Source organism: Carassius carassius, chromosome 15, assembly GCF_963082965.1.
Source record: "Carassius carassius chromosome 15, fCarCar2.1, whole genome shotgun sequence".
NCBI lineage: Eukaryota > Metazoa > Chordata > Actinopteri > Cypriniformes > Cyprinidae > Carassius > Carassius carassius.
In genome coordinates, this window is record NC_081769.1 from 8716088 (window position 1) to 8736345 (window position 20258).

The 20258-nt window shown below is 44.2% G+C and overlaps 1 protein-coding gene across 1 annotated transcript; it reads left to right on the forward strand.

Moving 5' to 3' along the window:
- Window positions 1-659: 659 nt before the first annotated feature.
- Window positions 660-7026, forward strand: LOC132158984 (uncharacterized). The gene is made up of 6 exons (XM_059568631.1): window positions 660-678; window positions 3881-4166; window positions 4397-4633; window positions 4752-4843; window positions 6329-6433; window positions 6817-7026. The coding sequence occupies exons 2-6, from the start codon at window positions 3959-3961 to the stop codon at window positions 7024-7026; spliced, it is 852 nt and encodes a 283-aa protein (XP_059424614.1). The 5' UTR covers window positions 660-678; window positions 3881-3958.
- The last annotated feature ends 13232 nt before the right edge of the window (window positions 7027-20258 follow it).

Genomic DNA, 20258 nt, shown 5'->3' on the forward strand with positions numbered 1-20258 from the left:
TAAAGAAGGAATTAGGGAGACTGGCTCTTCTACTCCCTCCTCGTCAAAAAAGGAGAGAGATGTTTGGTCCAGTAATCCCTCAGAGTGGAATTTCATAATCTAGTCACTGGTGATAATACAATGTGACTTATTTAGTCACTAGGTAGTGTAACTAATATGACTGGATTATGGAGTAGCACTCTGGATAAGAATAATCAAATGTGAGACTTACTAAGTCTCAAAGGGGAGAATATGTGGAAGATTTTTATTAATGAGATTTGTATCAGTCAAGTAAAATCACATTAAACCTAGTCACATATATGTATATATGTCTGATTCCATTATAAACATATGGCTTGGGTGTGAAAAGAATGTGCCTGTCTGCAGGAAAAACATCCTGACCCCAGATAGGAAACATCTGGAAAATACATACAATGGGGTTTTCTTTACGAATAGGTCTCAACTCTCTAGGGAGTAATTAAAATTTAAACGTAAGGAAAAGTTTGACTATGTGGAAACGCCCCATATAGTGTATATAAGGAGATACCAAATAACATTCGGGAAATTTCCTTGCAAGGACTCTCGACTTTATTTTCCTGGAAATAAAGTCTTTTCTTCTGAGAGAAAACCCCTGACTGATTGTGATTCTTCTGAGAACCGGTAGACGACACTACAGGCACAGGAACAATCATTGAATGGGTGAGTCAAAAAGTATCTTTATACCACAAGATCATATAAATGTAAACTATTCACTTACATTTCATTTTGACAAACCATTTAGTTTTTGTTTCATAAGGAACATCCATCTTGTGGTGAGAATGTGAAATTTTGCACACATTACCATGTTCCACTTAGTCACTTATATATTTATTTTTGTACATATTGTATTTTAATTTCTCCCACACACCACGTTGTCACACACCTGGACTCATTTTGTGTGTTTTTGCCCCTGTGACCCAGTTTCTGTCTTCCGGGTGTGGTTTGATTAGTTCCCAGGTGTGTCTAGTCATATCTGCATGTGTTCCATGTCCCTGTTAATTTAGTCATGCCATCCACCTGTGTTTCCCCATTATCCCTTGTATAAAAGCCTTGTCCTTTCAGTTCTGTTTGGTTGGGTCTACTCATCTACTTGGTACTTGTCCACTTGTTACCTGTTACTTGCCACTTGCCACTTGCCATTTGCCACCTGTTATTTGCTACTTACCTTGCCTATGTTTGATTTAATAAATCCTTGTTTCGTTTATCCCTCGGCTCCGTGTTCCTTCCAGCAGCGTAAGCCGTGACAGAAGACCCGACCTAAAAAGTTAAAAACTGCGTGTTTTCCCTCCGTTTTGTTTTCCTTTTTTTCACAGTCTTTTTCTTTCCGTAGTGTGTCATGGATCCCCTCTATCGCCCCGAATACCTCCTCCTCCTGCTGGAGCAGGAGGGACTTTCTCTCGAGGACCATACTAGACGGTTTCTCTGGCTAGCTAATGCCACCAGCTACCCGGACCACGCGCTCTGCACCTTTTATCACGCCAGCCTGAACTCCAGGTGCAGAGCGTTGTCGCCCGAAGATGGTCCTCGGGAGGATTTCGCCGCATTCATAGTGGAATCTGGTGAGAAATGGGTCACCTCTCACGGTCGGCCCAATGGAGGATCTCGCCAGGTCCACTCTGGACCCAGAGCCCAGCCTACAATCTCCCCACGGTACGGGGCATAAGCCCGTGCCCACCGATGACGGAGAGCCAGAGAGCAACCCGTCAGACCAGGTGCGAGAGCCGGCGACACTGCCCACCACGAGGCAGCAAAATGTGGAGCGCCAAATGGGTCAAAATGAGGGGGTTTCCAATTCACCTATGCCAGTTTCTCAGTTAAGCCCAGGACGGGCTCCTGATCCTCCTTTAAGCCCAGGACGGGCTCCTGTTCCCCCGTTAAGCCCAGGACGGGCTCCTGTTCCCCCGTTAAGCCCAGGACGGGCTCCTGTTCCCCCGTTAAGCCCAGGACGGGCTCCTGTTCCCCCGTTAAGCCCAGGACGGGCTCCTGTTCCCCCGTTAAGCCCAGGACGGGCTCCTGTTCCCCCGTTAAGCCCAGGACGGGCTCCTGTTCCCCCGTTAAGCCCAGGACGGGCTCCTGTTCCCCCGTTAAGCCCAGGACGGGCTCCTGTTCCCCCGTTAAGCCCAGGACGGGCTCCTGTTCCCCCGTTAAGCCCAGGACGGGCTCCTGTTTCCCCGTTAAGCCCAGGACGGGCTCCTGATCCTCTGTTAAGCCCAGGACGGGCTCCTGATCTTCCGTTAAGCCCAGGACGGGCTCCTGATCTTCCGTTAAGCCCAGGACGGGCTCCTGATCTTCCGTTAAGCCCAGGAAGGGCTCCTGACCTTCCGTTAAGCCCAGGACGGGCTCCTGATCCTCCGTTAAGCCCAGGAAGGGCTCCAGCCCCAGAGCTTACTCCAATGCCTGCTCCTCCAAAATTCCCACCCTCCCACCCACTCCTGCCTCCTCCTCCGCTGTCGTCTGGCTGCCCCTCTGCTCGCCCTCAGCCTACCATCATTGTGGTGCGAGCTCAGCGGGACCGCCATCCTCCAGCGACGCCTTGGTCGGCGTCTCCCTCACCTCCGCCTCCAGCCTCTGAGGCCTGGACTCCGCCTCGGCCCGTTGACCCGTCGGCTCCACCATGGCTCCTAGCTCCTTCCTCTCCGCCGTGGCCCGGCAGTCCGCAGGCTCTGCCTGGCTCCCTCGTCCCTCCGGCTCCGCCTTGGTCTGGCGTCGTCCATCCTATGCCTCGGGACTCCACTCCTCCGGCTTCGCCTCATCCCTCCGTCCCTCCGGCTCCGTCAGGCTCCTTCATCCCCTCGGCTACACCTCAGTCCTCGGTCACTCTGGCCTCACCGCGGCCTTCCGGATCCACATCGCCGCGTCAGTCACCAGAGCCATCAGTTCCGCCTAGGACCTCCGGCTCCTCCCCGTCACCCTGGCTCTTCGGCTCTCCGTCTCCGCCTCGGGCTCCTCCTCCACTTGCTCCGTTGCCGTGGGTCGAGTCCCTGGAGTCGGTGACCATTCCTCCTCCATGGCTCCTTCCACCGTCGGCCCCACCTTGGGCCGTTATGGCTGTGGCCTGGGTCCTGCTGGGTACCTCCTGCTTCAGATCCTTCCTGTCTCCTCCCTGGCTCCTACCTCCGTCATCTCCTCCCTGGCTCCTTCCTCTGCGGTCCCTGTCTGCTGGCCCCCTCCTGGGAGGCTGTCCTCCACCGGAACCTCCTCCCAAGTTCCCACCCACGCCTCCCTTTGTTGTTTCTACAGTGCGAGGACGCACCTACCGGGAGGGGGGAGTACTGTCACACACCTGGACTCATTTTGTGTGTTTTTGCCCCTGTGACCCAGTTTCTGTCTTCCGTGTGTGGTTTGATTAGTTCCCAGGTGTGTCTAGTCATTTCCGCATGTGTTCCATGTCCCTGTTAATTTAGTCATGCCATCCACCTGTGTTTCCCCATTATCCCTTGTATAAAAGCCTTGTCCTTTCAGTTCTGTTTGGTCGGGTCTACTTGGTACTTGTCTACTTGTCTACTTGTCCACTTGTTACCTGTTACTTGCCACTTGCCATTTGCCACCTGTTATTTGCTACTTACCTTGCCTATGTTTGATTTAATAAATCCTTGTTTCGTTTATCCCTCGGCTCCGTGTTCCTTCCAGCAGCGTAAGCCGTGACACACGTGCTCTTACACACACACACACACTCCTTCAGTAACTGCCTTCAAGTTTTAATAAGCATATTGTGATCATGCAATGTTGTCCCTGACAGACAAACACATTTATGTTTTTTTTTTTTTTTTTTATTATTTATACAAACACACATCTATACAAATGAAAAACTATGGTGGGGACACATGTCGACCAATCGAAATAGTTTTTTGGTATCTTACAGATATGTTCCAATGGTCACCAAATATGGAGGTGGAACTCACAGCCCACACTAAAATATGGGATTCAGGCAGGAGACTTTATGATGGCTACAAACATACTCCTGTCTGGGAATAACTACTATAAAGTCTCCCACTTGTTCAAGTATATGAATATGGGCTTTGTGGGGAAGGACTTATTCTTTAACATTCAAGACACCTACTGCCTAGGAGCAATCAAGGAATTTTGGGAAGGGAAGAGATCTACAGCGATCCAACGGCTGCAGGATAAGGACAGTGTTGTTGTGCTAGGTATGTCCCCTGGCTTCTTCAAATAATTGAAATTCAAAACTTAAATTCTGTGTGCAGAATCCTCACATCATAATGTAGTATTTGGTAATTAATTTTTTTTTTTCGATTTTTAAAAATTACAAGGTTCCTTATCCATTTTTATCTCGCTTTTCTTTCATCTTGTCTTGTATTTTTCAAGTTTGTCATTTCAGTTCTTGTTTTGAAATCATTGTTGTGTTTGACTTTTACAGCAGATGGAAGAATGGATAGTCCAGGACACTGTGCACAGTACTGCACCTACACCATGATGGAGAACGAATCAAAGGAAATCATATCTGTTGTGACTGTTGACAAAAGGCAGACCCAGCGAACCTCTGTCATTATGGAAAGAGAGGCTTTTGTAAAAACCATGGACAAGCTTCTAACTGAAATAAAGCTTCTAACAGATATATGTACGGATGCTCACACTCAGATTTCTTCTCTTATGAGTAAGTTGGTATTATTTACAGTACAACTGTAAAATCCTTTTTATGTTTAGTAGATGTGTATGATTTATCTGTTGCATGTATTAACTTCTAAATGTCTCGTTATTGTTTTGTTTAAAAGATCCTAACTCTGGTAGATACAAGGAATCTGGAGTACTTCACTCATGGGATATGTGGCATGGAGCGAAGAATCTGGCCAAGAAGATCACTACAGTGGGTTTTCCTATTTTTGAAGTTTCAGATGTATGGACATTTAAATAGGGATGCAGCGAAATGAAAATTCTTGGCCGAAACCGAAAACCGAAAAAGAGAAAACCAAGGCCGAAAACCGAAACCGAAACACCGAAAGAAATTATGCCAATTATTAGTACCATTGCATTTATTGCTATGACCGTGTACTAACTTTACTAAAATTAAGACATTGCAATTGCATAAATTAATATTAAAGTTTCAAAGATAATTACAATTACATAAATTATAAAAAAAAAACATAAAAATACATAATTACAAATTATGCAAATATTTATTAAGCACAATAGCAACAATGCACAGTATTAAAATAAAATTCAAACTAAAAATGTATCCCACTCATGTGTATATTAAATAATAATGTACAGGCCAACTGGTCTGCAGAAAGGTTTTAAAATTAACTGTTCTCTCATAAAAACAAAGTGCATTTAGGTGAAGTGCATTTGAAATGTTTCTCTGTAGGACTAGAAAGTGCATTACTTCTCCAGTAGGCAAGACTGTTATCACTTCTGGGGATGGGGACTTCAGACAGATAACCATCTAGCTGTTGAGCAGTTGAGCTTGTCATCTACCTGACATTTGAGAAATATTTGAGAGAGTGTATTTAAATAGGTTCAGGGCATAAATAAACATTTTTATCAAATTAAAGCAGAAATCTAGCAGAAAATCTAGCAGAAAAAATGGCTACAATCTGATATTATGTATGTATGTGTGTGTGTGTGTGTATATATATATATATATATATATATATATATATATAATGTCACATATATAGTAGCCTAAGAACAAAATAGCCAACGTATTATTATTATTTGAGGCACTTTCTTGCAGAATTCCACTGAACATATCAGACACTGAGGGTGCATGCCCCTCATCTGGTGCAAAGACGATTCTTTTTTTCTGCGCTCTGATTGGTCTCCTGCGCTTGGAGCTTCTCCGTCTCCACGCGAGTTCTCCGCATCCAGCGCGGCCTGGATCATTTCTCGTGCGCGCTGCCTTATTTCCGCATCCAAGTAACGGTCTTTATAACGCGGATCAAGCACATTCGCGATGAAGTGCAGAGGATCCGAAAAGATCTCAGTGAGACATGTGCTAACAGACTCTACTTTTCTTTGTTTTCACTTCGTGGTCCGTCTTAATCTCTTTGTTAGGAGACGCTTTAGTGCTGCGAATAAAGGAATAAGAAGAGAGAGAATGTTCTCACTGGTGTGAAGTGAATGTCGCGGGGAGCTCGTGGTCTGCGCTATGCAGGTGCACGTGCAGGTCGCGGTTTCTGTTTGCGTCATCATAACATTTCGGCCGTATTGTTTCGGTGATAAAAGTCTATCGGCCGAAAACCGAAAATGCCATTTTCAGCCGAAAATTTTCGGTGGCCGGATTTTCGGTGCATCCCTACATTTAAACATATTTCTCAATCATATTCTAAATATGTTGTTTTTGCATTGTAAGGCAGGACAGCTGTCAGGGCAAAAGATACTACTGAAGTGGACAAAAGACATTGTTAACCACTTCTGGTACTGTTGTAAGACGGCAGAGACGGATGGGCATTTCCGGGTAAGTAATACCACCGAATTCGTATTATGAAATCTTGTAAGTAACTACATAAATGTTTACATTTAGTACAGTATTGTTAACTGTCTTGAGGAAGCCTTGAGAAACAAGCATTTCATCATGTGGATAGACTGACCATAAACAAACCCAAAATTGATAATGAAAAAGCCTCAAGAATCGTAATCCAAAGCACTTTGCACACACATGGGAAGTCTAACAAAAATTTAATTTGTATTGCAAAAACTTTATACATACAGACTCCGAAGTCAATATTCAATCATTTGACACACTGCCAGCCTTAGATCAGAGCGCACAAAGTACAACATCATAAAACCTAAACTATTCATCAACGTTTTGTTTGTTGTTCCACTGTCTGTTTCTTGTAGAAACTCTGGAGCAGTGTGCTCCACCCTGTTACCAATGAGCACAAATGGTACCTTGGCCAATGCATGCATGATTGCCTGCCAGAAAATCAGGAGAAGGAATGGCTGGAGAGTGGGTCACAGGCTCACAAGGCACTAGAAAAGATTGTGCTCAACAAGCGATTGCTGAAACAGACAGTTCAGTTACCACAAGCCTTTTTCAATGTTAACTAATGTTTGATGTCCATGTAGAAAAATAAAGGGCATAACTAAACCTTTTGGGCTAATAATGAACTGTGTATGTAAACACTGGAAACTTTTTTTGTAAATTAATCAAACTGTGATGTAATCTGCTATACAAGGAGTCTCAAACTGGTTCCACAGAGGGCCTAGTGTATGCTGATTATTGGTACACATGTACCCGAGACCCACTGTAATTATGAAAGATCCTACCCAGATAACATAAATATTGGACCCAGAACCGTTCGGGTCCCGGGTCGGACCTCTGGTTTCGAGTACGGGTGGATCCATGAAGACCTACAGTATGTGGTATAATTCTTCGGAAATTATTTCCACAGATCTACCTGTCAGCTGGAGTCCTTTCACAACCACATCCTGATGTATGCAAGTAAGCGATTCAGTTTCTCGCCGTCGGTTTATGAGGCAAGGACTCTCCTGGCAGCCCTTGACTACAACCACCATATAAACAGACCACCACAGCTTAACAAAGAAGGCAAAATGATGTAAGATTAACATCAGTTATGATGTTAACATCAGATTAGCACACTCTTCAGAAAAGCATATTGGTCTACAGTTAATAAATTATGTATACCACTTTTTTTAACTTTGTAATGAATTAATAATTTTAGACCAACAGGTTGTTTTTCCATAATATTATATTTTTTAAATATTAATGTACTTAAAAAAATATATAACTTGTATTTTAAATAAATTTTTTATAGCTTCCGTCGACAATACTAAAAGAAATCCGGGAGATCGACTGTCTACACCTTGAAAGTTGCAAAGGACTACAGCTACATGTGACGATCGTGTACCCAGAGAGACACAGGGAGAGCGAGAGATCCAATTGCAGATGTCTTTATTCAGGGATAATCCAAATCGCAGTCAAAACACAAACCAAGGTCAAAACCAAAAGACAGTCCAAAAATAAACAAACAAGGATAGGGAACTCGGAAAACGAGAGGACTCGGGGGATGAGCAGACTAGGAAGAATCTCGGGGAACGAGAATGCTGGATACATGAAAGGTAAGGACTCCATACAAACAACAGGAAAAGACTGGTATTTATAGGGAGGCTAATGACAATAAAGTGACTGCACCTGGTGCAATTAACAGGAGTGCAATTACTGTGATGACAGAACAAGACTAGAGGAATTCTAGTGCCTACGGTGAAGTGCCTAAGGGGAAGTGAGCCCACTAGTGGACACCCAGGGAAACAGAGACTAGACAGCGTGACATTACCCCCTCCTCCACGGAGCAGCTGCCAGATGCTCCACCTGAACCCAAGGGAAGACCAAAAATACAAAGAGACCAGGAGGGAGGTGGAGCGGCGGAGGACCAGGGGGAGGGACGGAGGGCCAGGTAAAATGGGGAAAACAGAGACAAGAGAACCAGGTAGAATGGGGAAACAGAGACAAGACGACCAGGTAAAATGGGAAAACAGAGACAAGAGAAGTGCAACACAAAACAAGGAGTCCAGAAGGGTGGTGGACCGGCGGAGGATCAGGGGGAGGGACAGAGGGCCAGGTCCTTAGAGGGAAACAGAACGAAAGACACAGACAAGAAACCCAGGAGGGAGGTGGACCGGCGGAGGATCAGGGGGAGGGACGGAGGGCCAGGTCCATAGGAGGAAAACAGACGGAAGAACAAAAAAAATAAACACAAAAACACAAGTCCAAGAAGGACATCACGTGACGCCCACCACGGCGGAGCAGAAGACCACCACATCCGTGCGGCCGAAGCAGACGCCCCCCCAGGCCGGAGCAGAAGACCACCACATCCGTGCGTCCGAACCAGACGCCCCCCAGGGCGGAGCAGAAGACCACCACATCCGTGCGGCCGAACCAGACGCCCCCCAGGGCAGAGCAGAAGACCACCACATCTGAGCGTCCGTACCCAAACGCCCCCCAGTGCGGAGCAGAAGACCACCTCCTCCGTGCGTCCGAACCAGACGCCCCCCAGGGCGGAGCACAAGACCACCACATCCCTGTGGCCGAATAAACAGGAGGATAAGTCTGATTGGGCAAGTCTGAAACAAAAAACATGAAGAAGTTAAGGGTAGCCTCTGTGGCCACAGCAGGATCAGTCGGGTGCTCAGAGAGTTCAACTGAGATGTGACGAGGCTCTGGAAGTTCCGCAGAAGTGAGGAGAGACTCTGGTAGATCATCAGATACGTGGAGAGACTCTGGTAGTTCATCAGAGACGTGGAGAGGCTCTGATAGTTCAGCAGAAACGTGGGGAGGCTCTGGTAGTTCATCAGAGACGTGGAGAGGCTCTGGTAGTTCCACAGAGAAATGACGAGACTCTGGTACTCCCATGGTGTTTCCTTGTTCATGAAGATCAATGGTGACTTGCCCTTGTTCATGAAGATCACTGGTGACTTGACTCGGTCCTTGAAGATCACCGATGACTTGACCTGACTCTGGGAGGTCCACAGTGACTAGCCCTGACTCTGGAGGGTCAATGGTGACTAGCCCTGACTCTGGAAGGTCAACGGTGACTAGCCCTGACTCTGGAAGGTCAACGGTGACTAGTCCTGACTCTGGAAGGTCAACGGTGACTAGCCCTGACTCTGGAGGGTCATTGGTGACTTGATTTGACTCTGGGAGGTCCACGATGACTAGCCCTGACTCTGGAAGGTCAACGGTGACTAGCCCTGACTCTGGAGGGTCATCGGTGAATTGACTTGACTCTGGAAGGTCCATGGTGACTAGCCCTGACTCTGGAAGGTCAACAGTGACTAGCCCTGACTCTGGAAGGTCAACGGTGACTAACCCTGACTCTGGAGGGTCCATGAGCACCTGACTTGACTCTGAAGGGTCCATGAGCACCTGACTCGACTCTGGAGGGTCAACCAGAACCTGACTCAACTCTGGAAAGTCAACGGGCACCTGCCTCGACTCTGGAAGGTCAACAGGAATCTGACTTGACTCTGGAGGGTCCACGGGAACCTGCCTCGACTCTGGAGGGTCAACTGGAACATGACTCGACTCTGGAGGGTCAACGAGAACCTGACTCGACTCTGGAGGGTCGACTGGAACCTGACTCAACTCTGGAGGGTCAACGGGAACCTGACTCGACTCTGGAGGGTCAACGGGAACCTGACTCGACTCTGGAGGGTCAACGGGAACCTGACTCGACTCTGGAGGGTCAACTGGAACCTGACTCAACTCTGGAGGGTCAACGGGAACCTGACTCGACTCTGGAGGGTCAACTGGAACCTGACTCGACTCTGGAGGGTCAACGGGAACCTGACTCGACTCTGGAGGGTCAACTGGAACCTGACTCGACTCTTGAGGGTCAACTGGAACATGACTCGACTCTGGAGGGTCAACTGGAACCTGACTCAACTCAGGAAAGCCCACTGTAGCTGCCATCCTCTGCAGTGGCTCCGGGCTGGTGGCCACCTTGTGCAGTGGCACTGGGTTGGTGGCCATCTTGTACTGTGGTGCTGGCTCAGCAGACGTGACGTGAACACTCCTGGGAATCTCTAGGATCTTTGACAGCATGGAGAAATAATCCAAAAATGTCTCAGCGGCCATCTTGGGCGTTGGCGCTGAACTGGCGGCCATCTTGCACCGTGGTGCTGGGCTGGTGACCACTTTGTGCTGTGGCGCTGTGCTGGCGTCCATCTTGCCTCGTGGCGCTGGGCTGACGCCCATCTTGTGCAGTGTCGCTGGACCTGCGGCCATCATGGGCAGTGGTGCTGGGCTGGAGTCCATCTTGCCTCGTGGCGCTGAGCTGGCGGCCATCTTGTGCTGTGGTGTTGGGCTGGCTTCCATCTTGCCTCGTGGTGCTGGATTGGCGGCCATCCTTTGCAAGGGTACTGGGTCGGCGGCTATTCTGCGCAGCGGCGTTGGGTTGGCGGCCATCTTGTGCAGCGGCACTGGACTGGCGGCCATCTTGTGCAGCGGCGCTGGCTTGGCAGACTTGCGCCTCCTTTCCCCTCTCCGTCCACAATGGTGAGACGGCGGCTCCCATCTGTTCTTCCCGAACCCAGGGTCCCGACGGGGGGCCATAGTGGAGAGTGATGCCGGACCTCCTCTCGACCACTCACTCCTGAGTGACCTCCCCTGGTCCCACGAAACACGACCAGGCGGGTTCCCTTGAAACCATTCCTCTCCCGCTCGGTGACTGGGGAGGAAATATGAACAGACATACCGCAGGATCTCTTATGATGGAGACCTTCTGTGATGATCGTGTACCCAGAGAGACACAGGGAGAGCGAGAGATCCAATTGCAGATGTCTTTATTCAGGGATAATTCAAATCATAGTCAAAAAACAATCCAAGGTCAAAACCAAGAGACAGTCCAAAAATAAACAAACAAGTAAAGGGACAGGAAAGGGAACTCGGAAAACGAGAGGACTCGGAGGACGAGCAGCCTAGGAAGAATCTCGGGGAACGAGAATGCTGGATACATGACAGGTAAGGATTCCATACAAACAACAGAAAAAGACTGGTATTTATAGGAGGCTAATGACAATAAAGTGACTGCACCTGGTGCAATTAACAGGAGTGCAATTACTGTGATGACAGAACAAGACTAGAGGAATTCTAGTGCCTACGGTGAAGTGCCTAAAGGGAAGTGAGCCCACTAGTGGACACCCAGGGAAACAGAGACTAGACAGCGTGACACTACATCCCTGATCTGCAGGCTGCCATTTTGAGGAAACGGCTGCATTCTGAAAGGGGGTTGCCAAGGCAGAGGATTCTACGTCCTGATGACCCTAGAACACTCGGCCTCCTTTCAAATGTTCCTCCTCCATCCATAGACACCATTATTAAGTCCTACGTCAGTAGAGGCCTAGGTATGACCACCTGAAAGTTTAAACTGTAAATACTTTTTCCATAAACAAATTTGTCATTATACTGTAAAAAAATACTATTGTTCTGTATTTTGCTACCGATGTGAAATTATACTGTATTCCTGTATATCTATATGCAATGTTTTTTCTCTTATAGGGACCGGCACTACACAGCAAGAGACAACGGAGTAGCAACGAATCCTTGTTCATCTAAACCCAAGGCCTTGTAAAATGAGCAATCTGGAATATTTTTTTTGAGAGGAGCCCTATATAGCAAAGCTATATTATTAATTTAATTATTAATTATTATAATTTTCAACACATGAGAGGTGTAAATAAATAGGATGCAAGTTTAATGTTCAACTCCAGAACAGTTTTTATTTTTACTTCAAAAATATATTCTTTGGAAATTAAAATGTCTTATGTCTGCTCCTCTTGCTATTACTTATGTGCAGTATACTATTAAAGAAGGCAGTAAGGAACAATATCACAATTTACATTTTGTATACAGTGTATATATCAGGCGTGGCTCGTGGATTTAATTTGGGAAGCAGAGCAAATATTACTGACTGGCTTCCACCAACCTATTGTTCAAAATGTGTTATATGTGCTCAGCTTCATCAATTAAGATTCACAATTCATGCCTGAGAGATAGATATAGAGAAACTAAGTAAAAATAAAAATCAACATGAAACACAAATGACAACAGCAGTGAGGTGGCTTTTAAAACCACAGTAGTTATAACACTGTTTCTATGAAACCAGTGTATCTGCCAAATGGGTCTGGGTATTTATCCTGTATTCTGGACACACAACAGCTGGGGATGACAACACGGTTTCCCGCACCAAGGGAACCATAATGCCACAAGACAAAATTCCTGTAAGTGGTATTCCCGGTTGTCATCCCCAGGAAGCTGTGTGTCATGGAGAGCATAAATGTCATTTCTGAGCCGCCGTGCTAAGCGCAGTACATGCTCATCTAAAATATACAATGACATGTCGGGCAATCTACTGATGCAGGTGGCCTCCATCATCCCACAACATTTATTCTCCAAGTCAGTTCCCATTTCCCTGCACCTTGAACAGCTGCGCCATCCAGGCTCACATTGTAATGGTATTTCTGTTCCCTGAGCAGCTGGCTGGAGCACATCAAAGATGAAGCCAGTTCTCTGTCCATGACTCTGACTAGGAGTCTACGAGCGTCATCTGGATCCATGTTCCAGATCTGCTCCTGAAAATAACAATGTTAAGAATTTAACAAATGTATTCCTAATTCTGAAATGATTTCTTCCAGTAACCATCACACTACAAATTATCCAAATTGTTTCTGTCCTTCACACTGTCTTGTCTTTCCCACACTTTGTATTTTTTGATAAAGGAAGTTTAATCTTATCCTGACACTTGCAGTATTCCCTAAGATACCTGGGTCTGTGACCTTCTTTCCTCTTGCAGCCTCTCCACCCTCACTCTGTCCTCTTCAGAGATTCCAAGTGCTGCTCTAGTCCCTCTTCCTCTAGCTGCCTGTCTACCCCTGTTTCACTGCTGGGTCCTGCAGTTCTTCTCGCTCTTGTCGTGCCTCTCCTTCCACCTGCCATCCTTCCTCTTGCTGCTTTGTTCCCAACAGCAGCTCCACTCACTTCTGCTTCACTGCTGATTTCGACTGCTACACTTGTTTCTGCTCCACTGCTTGCTGCTGTTCTGCCTGCTCTGGCCATTCCCCTTCTTCTACCCACTGCTCTTCTTCTTCCACTCACTCCAGCTGATCTGCTTGCCCTTCCTGTCCCTTTCCTACTTCCTCTTGCAGTCACTCTTCCAAATAACGAGTCCTTCTCTTCATGCCAGGGACTCCACGTCTCATAACTAATTGCTAATGATGCTATTGAGGCATGCGGTGAGGAGCCATCTGTCTCTTCCTGTAATAATTCACATGTCAACAGAAACACAAACATCTTGAGATACAGAAAAGATATTAAAGACATTTATAATGTGATTTATGTTTTAAAATAAACGCTGTTCTTTTTGTTACCACAAAAATGTTAAGCAGCACAACATTGAAAATAACAATAAATGTTTTGTGAGCTGCAAATTAGCATATTAGAATGATTTGTGAAGGTGACACTGAAGAGTAATGATGCTGAAAATTCAGCTTTGACATCCTAGAAATGAATGACATTTTAAAATAAATCTAAATGGAAAAGTCATTTTAAATTGTAATAATATAAAAAAATATATTACTGTTTTACTGTAATGTAAATGCAGCCTTGGTGAGCATAAGCAACTTCTTTCTAAAACATTTTTTTTTTAAATCCTACCAACACAAACTTTTAAACAGTAGTGTATCTATTTGATGTGCATTTTCATCTCAAAATGTATTTTTGAGCATTTGGTTCAAATGCAAATTTCAAAATGATGTGCTCTTTAACAGATGAACATTATACTGTAAAATTTTCACTCCAAGAACACATAATGTCACCTGATTCAGCGTATCAAACAGCTAATTATTAGAATTTGGTGTGATAAAACAGGGTTGGAGTGCAAAAAGTCCGGACAGTATTTCACCAGGACCAGGGTAGGAGACGCCTGAATACATTAACGTTAGTAGACTCATCTTACATTAGCTAACGTTACTGATAACTTAGCAAGTTAACGTTTTATTAGCTAATGTTACTTCGCAGCAATTTCATTAGAATGGCATTTCATGAAGTGAATAGCCATAACTAAACGTAACAAGAATAGAAATATAATACAAATAACAATACATTACCTCGTCAGTGAACATGTTTTCTGCTGGAGATGCTAGATGGCTGGTTGTCATTGACAGTAACAACAACTCCCATGAGCCCACGCTCTTTCCCGATGTCATCAAAGTACGTCTTTTGTTTTTATTTTGATTGAGTGACCCCTGGTGGCCAAAAATTCCATACTGTACATTTACATTGTAAAAAGCAACATTCTCTCACTGAGAGAGAAGCTGTATTGCATATGTGGGCTTGTTTTTGCTTCTTTTCACCAGAAGCACTATCTAAGCATAAGTGCTCTGATAAGCTCTAAACTGACAATCCTTAGCACTGAAGCTCTAACATAATTTTATTTCCATAGAAGGTCTAACACATTAAAAATTGTGTTTCTTCATTGCAAAAAACACTTTAGTTCATTTGTCAGAGAGATCTATTATGTTGGCAAGTTTTGCACTTAACATTGTAAAAAGTAACATTCTCTCACTGACAGAGAAGCTGTATTGCATACGCGGGCTTCTTTTGGCTTCTTTTCCCCAGAAGCACTATCTAAGCATAAGTGCTCTGATAAGCTCTAAACTGACAATCCTTAGCACTGAAGCTCTAACATAATTTTATTTCCATAGAAGGTCTAACACATTAAAAATTGTGTTTCTGCATTGCAAAAAACACTTTAGTTCATTTGTCAGAGAGATCTATTATGTTGGCAAGTTTTGCACTTAACATTGTAAAAAGTAACATTCTCTCACTGACAGAGAAGCTGTATTGCATACGCGGGCTTCTTTTGGCTTCTTTTCCCCAGAAGCACTAACTAAGCATTGCAAAAAAACACATTAGTTCATTAGTCAGAGAGATCTTTAATGTTGGCAAGTTTTGCACTTAACATTGTAAAAAGCAACATTCTCTCACTGAGAGAGAAGCTGTATTGCATATATGGGCTTGTTTTTGCTTCTTTTCACCAGAAGCACTATCTAAGCATTAGTGCTCTGATAAGCTCTAAACTGACAATCCTGAGCACTGAAGCTCTAACACAATTTTATTTCCATTGAAGGTCTAACACATTAAAAACTGTGTTACTGCATTGCAAAAAACACTTTAGTTCATAAGTCAGAAAGATCTTTCATATTGGCAAGTTTTGCACTTAACATTGTAAAAAGCAACATTCTCTCACTGAGAGAAGCTGTATTGCATATATGGGCTTGTTTTTGCTTCTTTTCACCAGAAGCACTATCTAAGCATTAGTGCTCTGATAAGCTCTAAACTGACAATCCTGAGCACTGAAGCTCTAACACAATTTTATTTCCATTGAAGGTCTAACACATTAAAAACTGTGTTACTGCATTGCAAAAAACACTTTAGTTCATAAGTCAGAAAGATCTTTCATATTGGCAAGTTTTGCACTTAACATTGTAAAAAGCAACATTCTCTCACTGAGAGAGAAGCTGTATTGCATTTGTGGGATTCTTTTAGCTTCTTTTCACCAGAAGCACTATCTAAGCATAAGTGCTCTGATAAGCTCTAAACTGACAATCCTTAGCACTGAAGCTCTAACATAATTTTATTTCCATAGAAGGTCTAACACATTAAAAAATGTGTTTCTGCATTGCAAAAAACACTTTAGTTCATTTGTCAGAGAGATCTATTATGTTTGCAAGTTTTGCACTTAACATTGTAAAAAGCAACATTCTCTCACTGAGAAAGGAGCTGTATTGCATATGTGGGCTTGTTTTTGCTTCTTTCACCAGAAGCACTACCTAAGCATTGCAAAAAAAACACATTAGTTCATTAGTCAGAGAGATCTTTAATGTTGGCAAGTTTTGCACTTAACATTGTAAAAAGCAACATTCTCTCACTGAGAGAGAAGCTGTATTGCATATGTGGGCTTGTTTTTGCTTCTTTTCACCAGAAGCACTATCTAAGCATTAGTGCTCTGATAAGCTCTAAACTGACAATCCTGAGCACTGAAGCTCTAACACAATTTTATTTCCATTGAAGGTCTAACACATTAAAAACTGTGTTACTGCATTGCAAAAAACACTTTAGTTCATAAGTCAGAAAGATCTTTCATATTGGCAAGTTTTGCACTTAACATTGTAAAAAGCAACATTCTCTCACTGAGAGAGAAGCTGTATTGCATTTGTGGGATTCTTTTAGCTTCTTTTCACCAGAAGCACTATCTAAGCATTAGTGCTCTGATAAGCTCTAAACTGACAATCTTGAGCATTGAAGCTCTAACATAATTTTATTTCCATAGAAGGTCTAACACATTAAAAACTGTGTTTCTGCATTGCAAAAAACACTTTAGTTCATAATTCAGAAAGATCTTTCATATTGGCAAGTTTTGCACTTTACATTGTAAAAAGCATTATTCTCTCACTGAGAGAGAAGCTGTATCGCATATGTGGGCTTGTTTTAGCTTCTTTTCACCAGAAGCACTAACTAAGCATTAGTGCTTTCAGAAGCTCTAAACTGTCAATCCTGAGCACTGAAGCTCCAACATAAGTCTACGTGCATAGAACGTCTAGCACATTAACTCCTTTACATGCAAGCATCGTCGACGGCCCCAGTTTATTATTGTTTCTCTTTCACAGCACGTCACTCTCTTATTTGATCTGGACAAACTGTGCATCAATTGAAAGTTTGAAGACTAGCTTCGATGTTTGACCAATATTTTGATAAAACATTGTGAACAGTGACAGTTATTTAGTAATTTATGTCAGGAGTGTAAAATAATGAATCCGTATTATATAATAAATCCGTATTATGCCTCATTTTGAATAGAAATTCACCACTCATTCATATTCAGTCACGTCTGCAGCGGTTTATTTGTGTTCACATAGACTCACTGAACAGCGTCAATAATGATTTATAGACCAAAGATGCATATCCGCGGAGATATATGGATATATTTACTGATGTTTAATTCATATTTCTTCAGACAGAATCATCATTTCTATTTCATTTTCCACTGATTTACACGATCTGATGATCTGTGAAGCTCTAAACTCACAATCCTGAGCATTGAAGTTCTATCATAAGTTTATTTTCATAGAACGTCTAATACAGTGGTTTTCAACCTGTGGTCCGCGGTGGTATTGCAGGTGGGCCGCCAATTACTATTAAAAGAAAGAAAAGAAAGCGGTGACTATCTGCGGTCGTTTGTGTCGGATGATATACAGGCTCTCGGCTTTTCTCGGCAGAGGATGTGAAACATTGGCGGAGTTCCGTGTGCTTTCCAGGGTTGCCAGGTTTTCTCAAAACCGCCAATTACTACTAAAACTATCCCAATCGCGTTCAAAAGTGGTTTCCCAGTAGAATTCACATTCTAGGGGCTAAATATGACATTATTGGGGTCACCTCAAACCCCGGACAAGAAAAGCAACCCGCAGCAAAAAAAAAAAAAAAAAATCCCGGTCTTGGCAACGCCGGTGCTTTAGGAGATGTCGCGTCAGCGCTGCTTGGGTCTCAATCAACAAATATTTCATCTGTACGCTCACGTGAACCTGCACGAATGAAGTGTCTCCGGACCAGCAGACAGAATCAAGGCTGCCGGTCTCTTTCGGCATCTCGCCTCCATCACTTCATCAGTCTACAGCATTATAAGTATCATTTTGTTCTATGCACTTGTGGCGCTTGGGCATTAATTTTATTCTCTGCAAGGTTTTATACTCACACGTTCAAGATAAAGCACTGGGCGTTTTGTGCTTGTTTATCTAGCAGACTCACACTGCATAATTAAGATGTTGATCATATTGCATGCAATGTTTTGAATAACTCTTTCGTAATGAGGCATTTTAAGGCTCGTAATAAAAGCTACAATCTTTTATACTGATAAAGATTGTTGTTCGCATTATTAATTTCTGTAAAAATATGCTTTGTCTAGCACACTTAAGATATTTGTTGTCTTAATTCTATGCTTTAATCTTTGTTTATTCAGTCATTGTTCATTTGCGTCTATTCCTGAATGCTTCGTACTGAAATGGGATTCTATGGCTGCAGATGCAGAGAACCGTTGCTCTCACCTCATCTTTACACGGCTTACTCTTGGACTAGCGCTATTATGAACACTGGATCTATCAAGCTGATCTATATATGGACCCTTTCATTTGAGTTGTAGGTAAGATTCAGCTCAATGCTCAGCAGGTAATCTTAAAAGTCCACGTGACACGGAAGCTGCTGCTGACTTTATTTCAGAGTAGTGACATATCTCCAGTTTAAACCGAATATTAATTAGCGGGCATGGTTTTGTTTGCGCTCCTGGTCTCCGTCTCACTCATAGCAAACTAACGGCTGGAGGGGTGTGTTTAAGGATGTTCTGCACATGCTGTCAACTGACGTCATCAGAAAAACAATGCATTACAGAGTGGAAATAAATGTTCAGATTTCGATTAAAGATTACGAAGACAAACAATGATTAATTGTTTACATCAAGATTAGCAATGTGTGCTAGTAAGTTTAAGTCAATTTCGATTTTATGCGGACTTTAAGCTACAATCAAGGCTTGTTTATTTCGTGCATCTACTGGTGTTGGTTCATTCTGTCTCTCATACCTATCGACTTCTGTCGCACTGTTGTGGCACCTTGCATAACTCCTACCATGTGGTCTATCAGGTAAGTTTGTCCAATTACTGTTCATGAAATTCGGCCTATCTTAACTTCGCATATTATAGTCAATCGAGGTCTTCGCTTAACATTGAGGTTTTTTTTTTTCTTGCTGATCTGGCTCATTTTCCATTTTTGAGAGGGAATCTGTCTCTTCTGCGGATTCTCTCAGTTAGATGGAGTTCTATCAAGCGTGCACAGGAGTCTAGCCTAAGGAATGTTATGTATCTGTATATGCTCTTAAGTCACTGCTAGGACCCTAATTCTACCTCCATCATTTAACCTAAACTAATGGCTTCTCTCACTCAATGCGGTGGTTTCGAATTATCATAATCCGCATCAATTGCTATGTACATGATCGTCCCCACCATATTTCTGTCAAGATTAGTCTCTAAACTATTTCACATAAAACTCAAGGTACAATTTAATACTCTTCGCAAACTAATGGTGGTGGTCCTTTTCACATGCTCCTCGTGTTAAGTGAATCACGGTCTTCACATACAATGGCCTATCGTGGTCATCTACACACGAGGCTTTCACATCACAGTCCGTCGGGCCTCACTTTACATGGCCTAACGAGGCTTCACATTACTCACCTTAAAGCAGCTTTTGCTCATTTGACCTATCGTAACCTTCAGGTAAGTGAATTGTTTACAACTGTCTATTAATGTCCTTCGCAAAAATGGCCAGTGATGATTTTTCTTTTCCTAAAGCCTATTGGGGCCGTTCCATCTTCTGTGGCCCGCCGGAGCCGTTCCCACTGCGTCCTCTCGTGGCCGGGGCTGTTTCTGTGGCCTATCGTGGCCTGCATCACTGTTCTGGCCCGCCGGGCCTGTTCCCACTGTGGCCCGCCGGGGCCATTCCCACTGTGGGGTGCCTATCGCGGCCCCTATCACTGCTCTGGCCTATCGTGGCCCCCATCCCTGCTCCGGCCTATCGTGGCCCCCATCACTGCTCCGGCCTATCGTGGCCCCCATCACTGTTCCGGCCTATTGCAGCCCCCATCTCTGCTCCGGCCTATTGCGGCCCCCATCTCTGCTCCAGCCTATCGCGGCCCCCATCTCTGCTCCGGTCTATCGTGGCC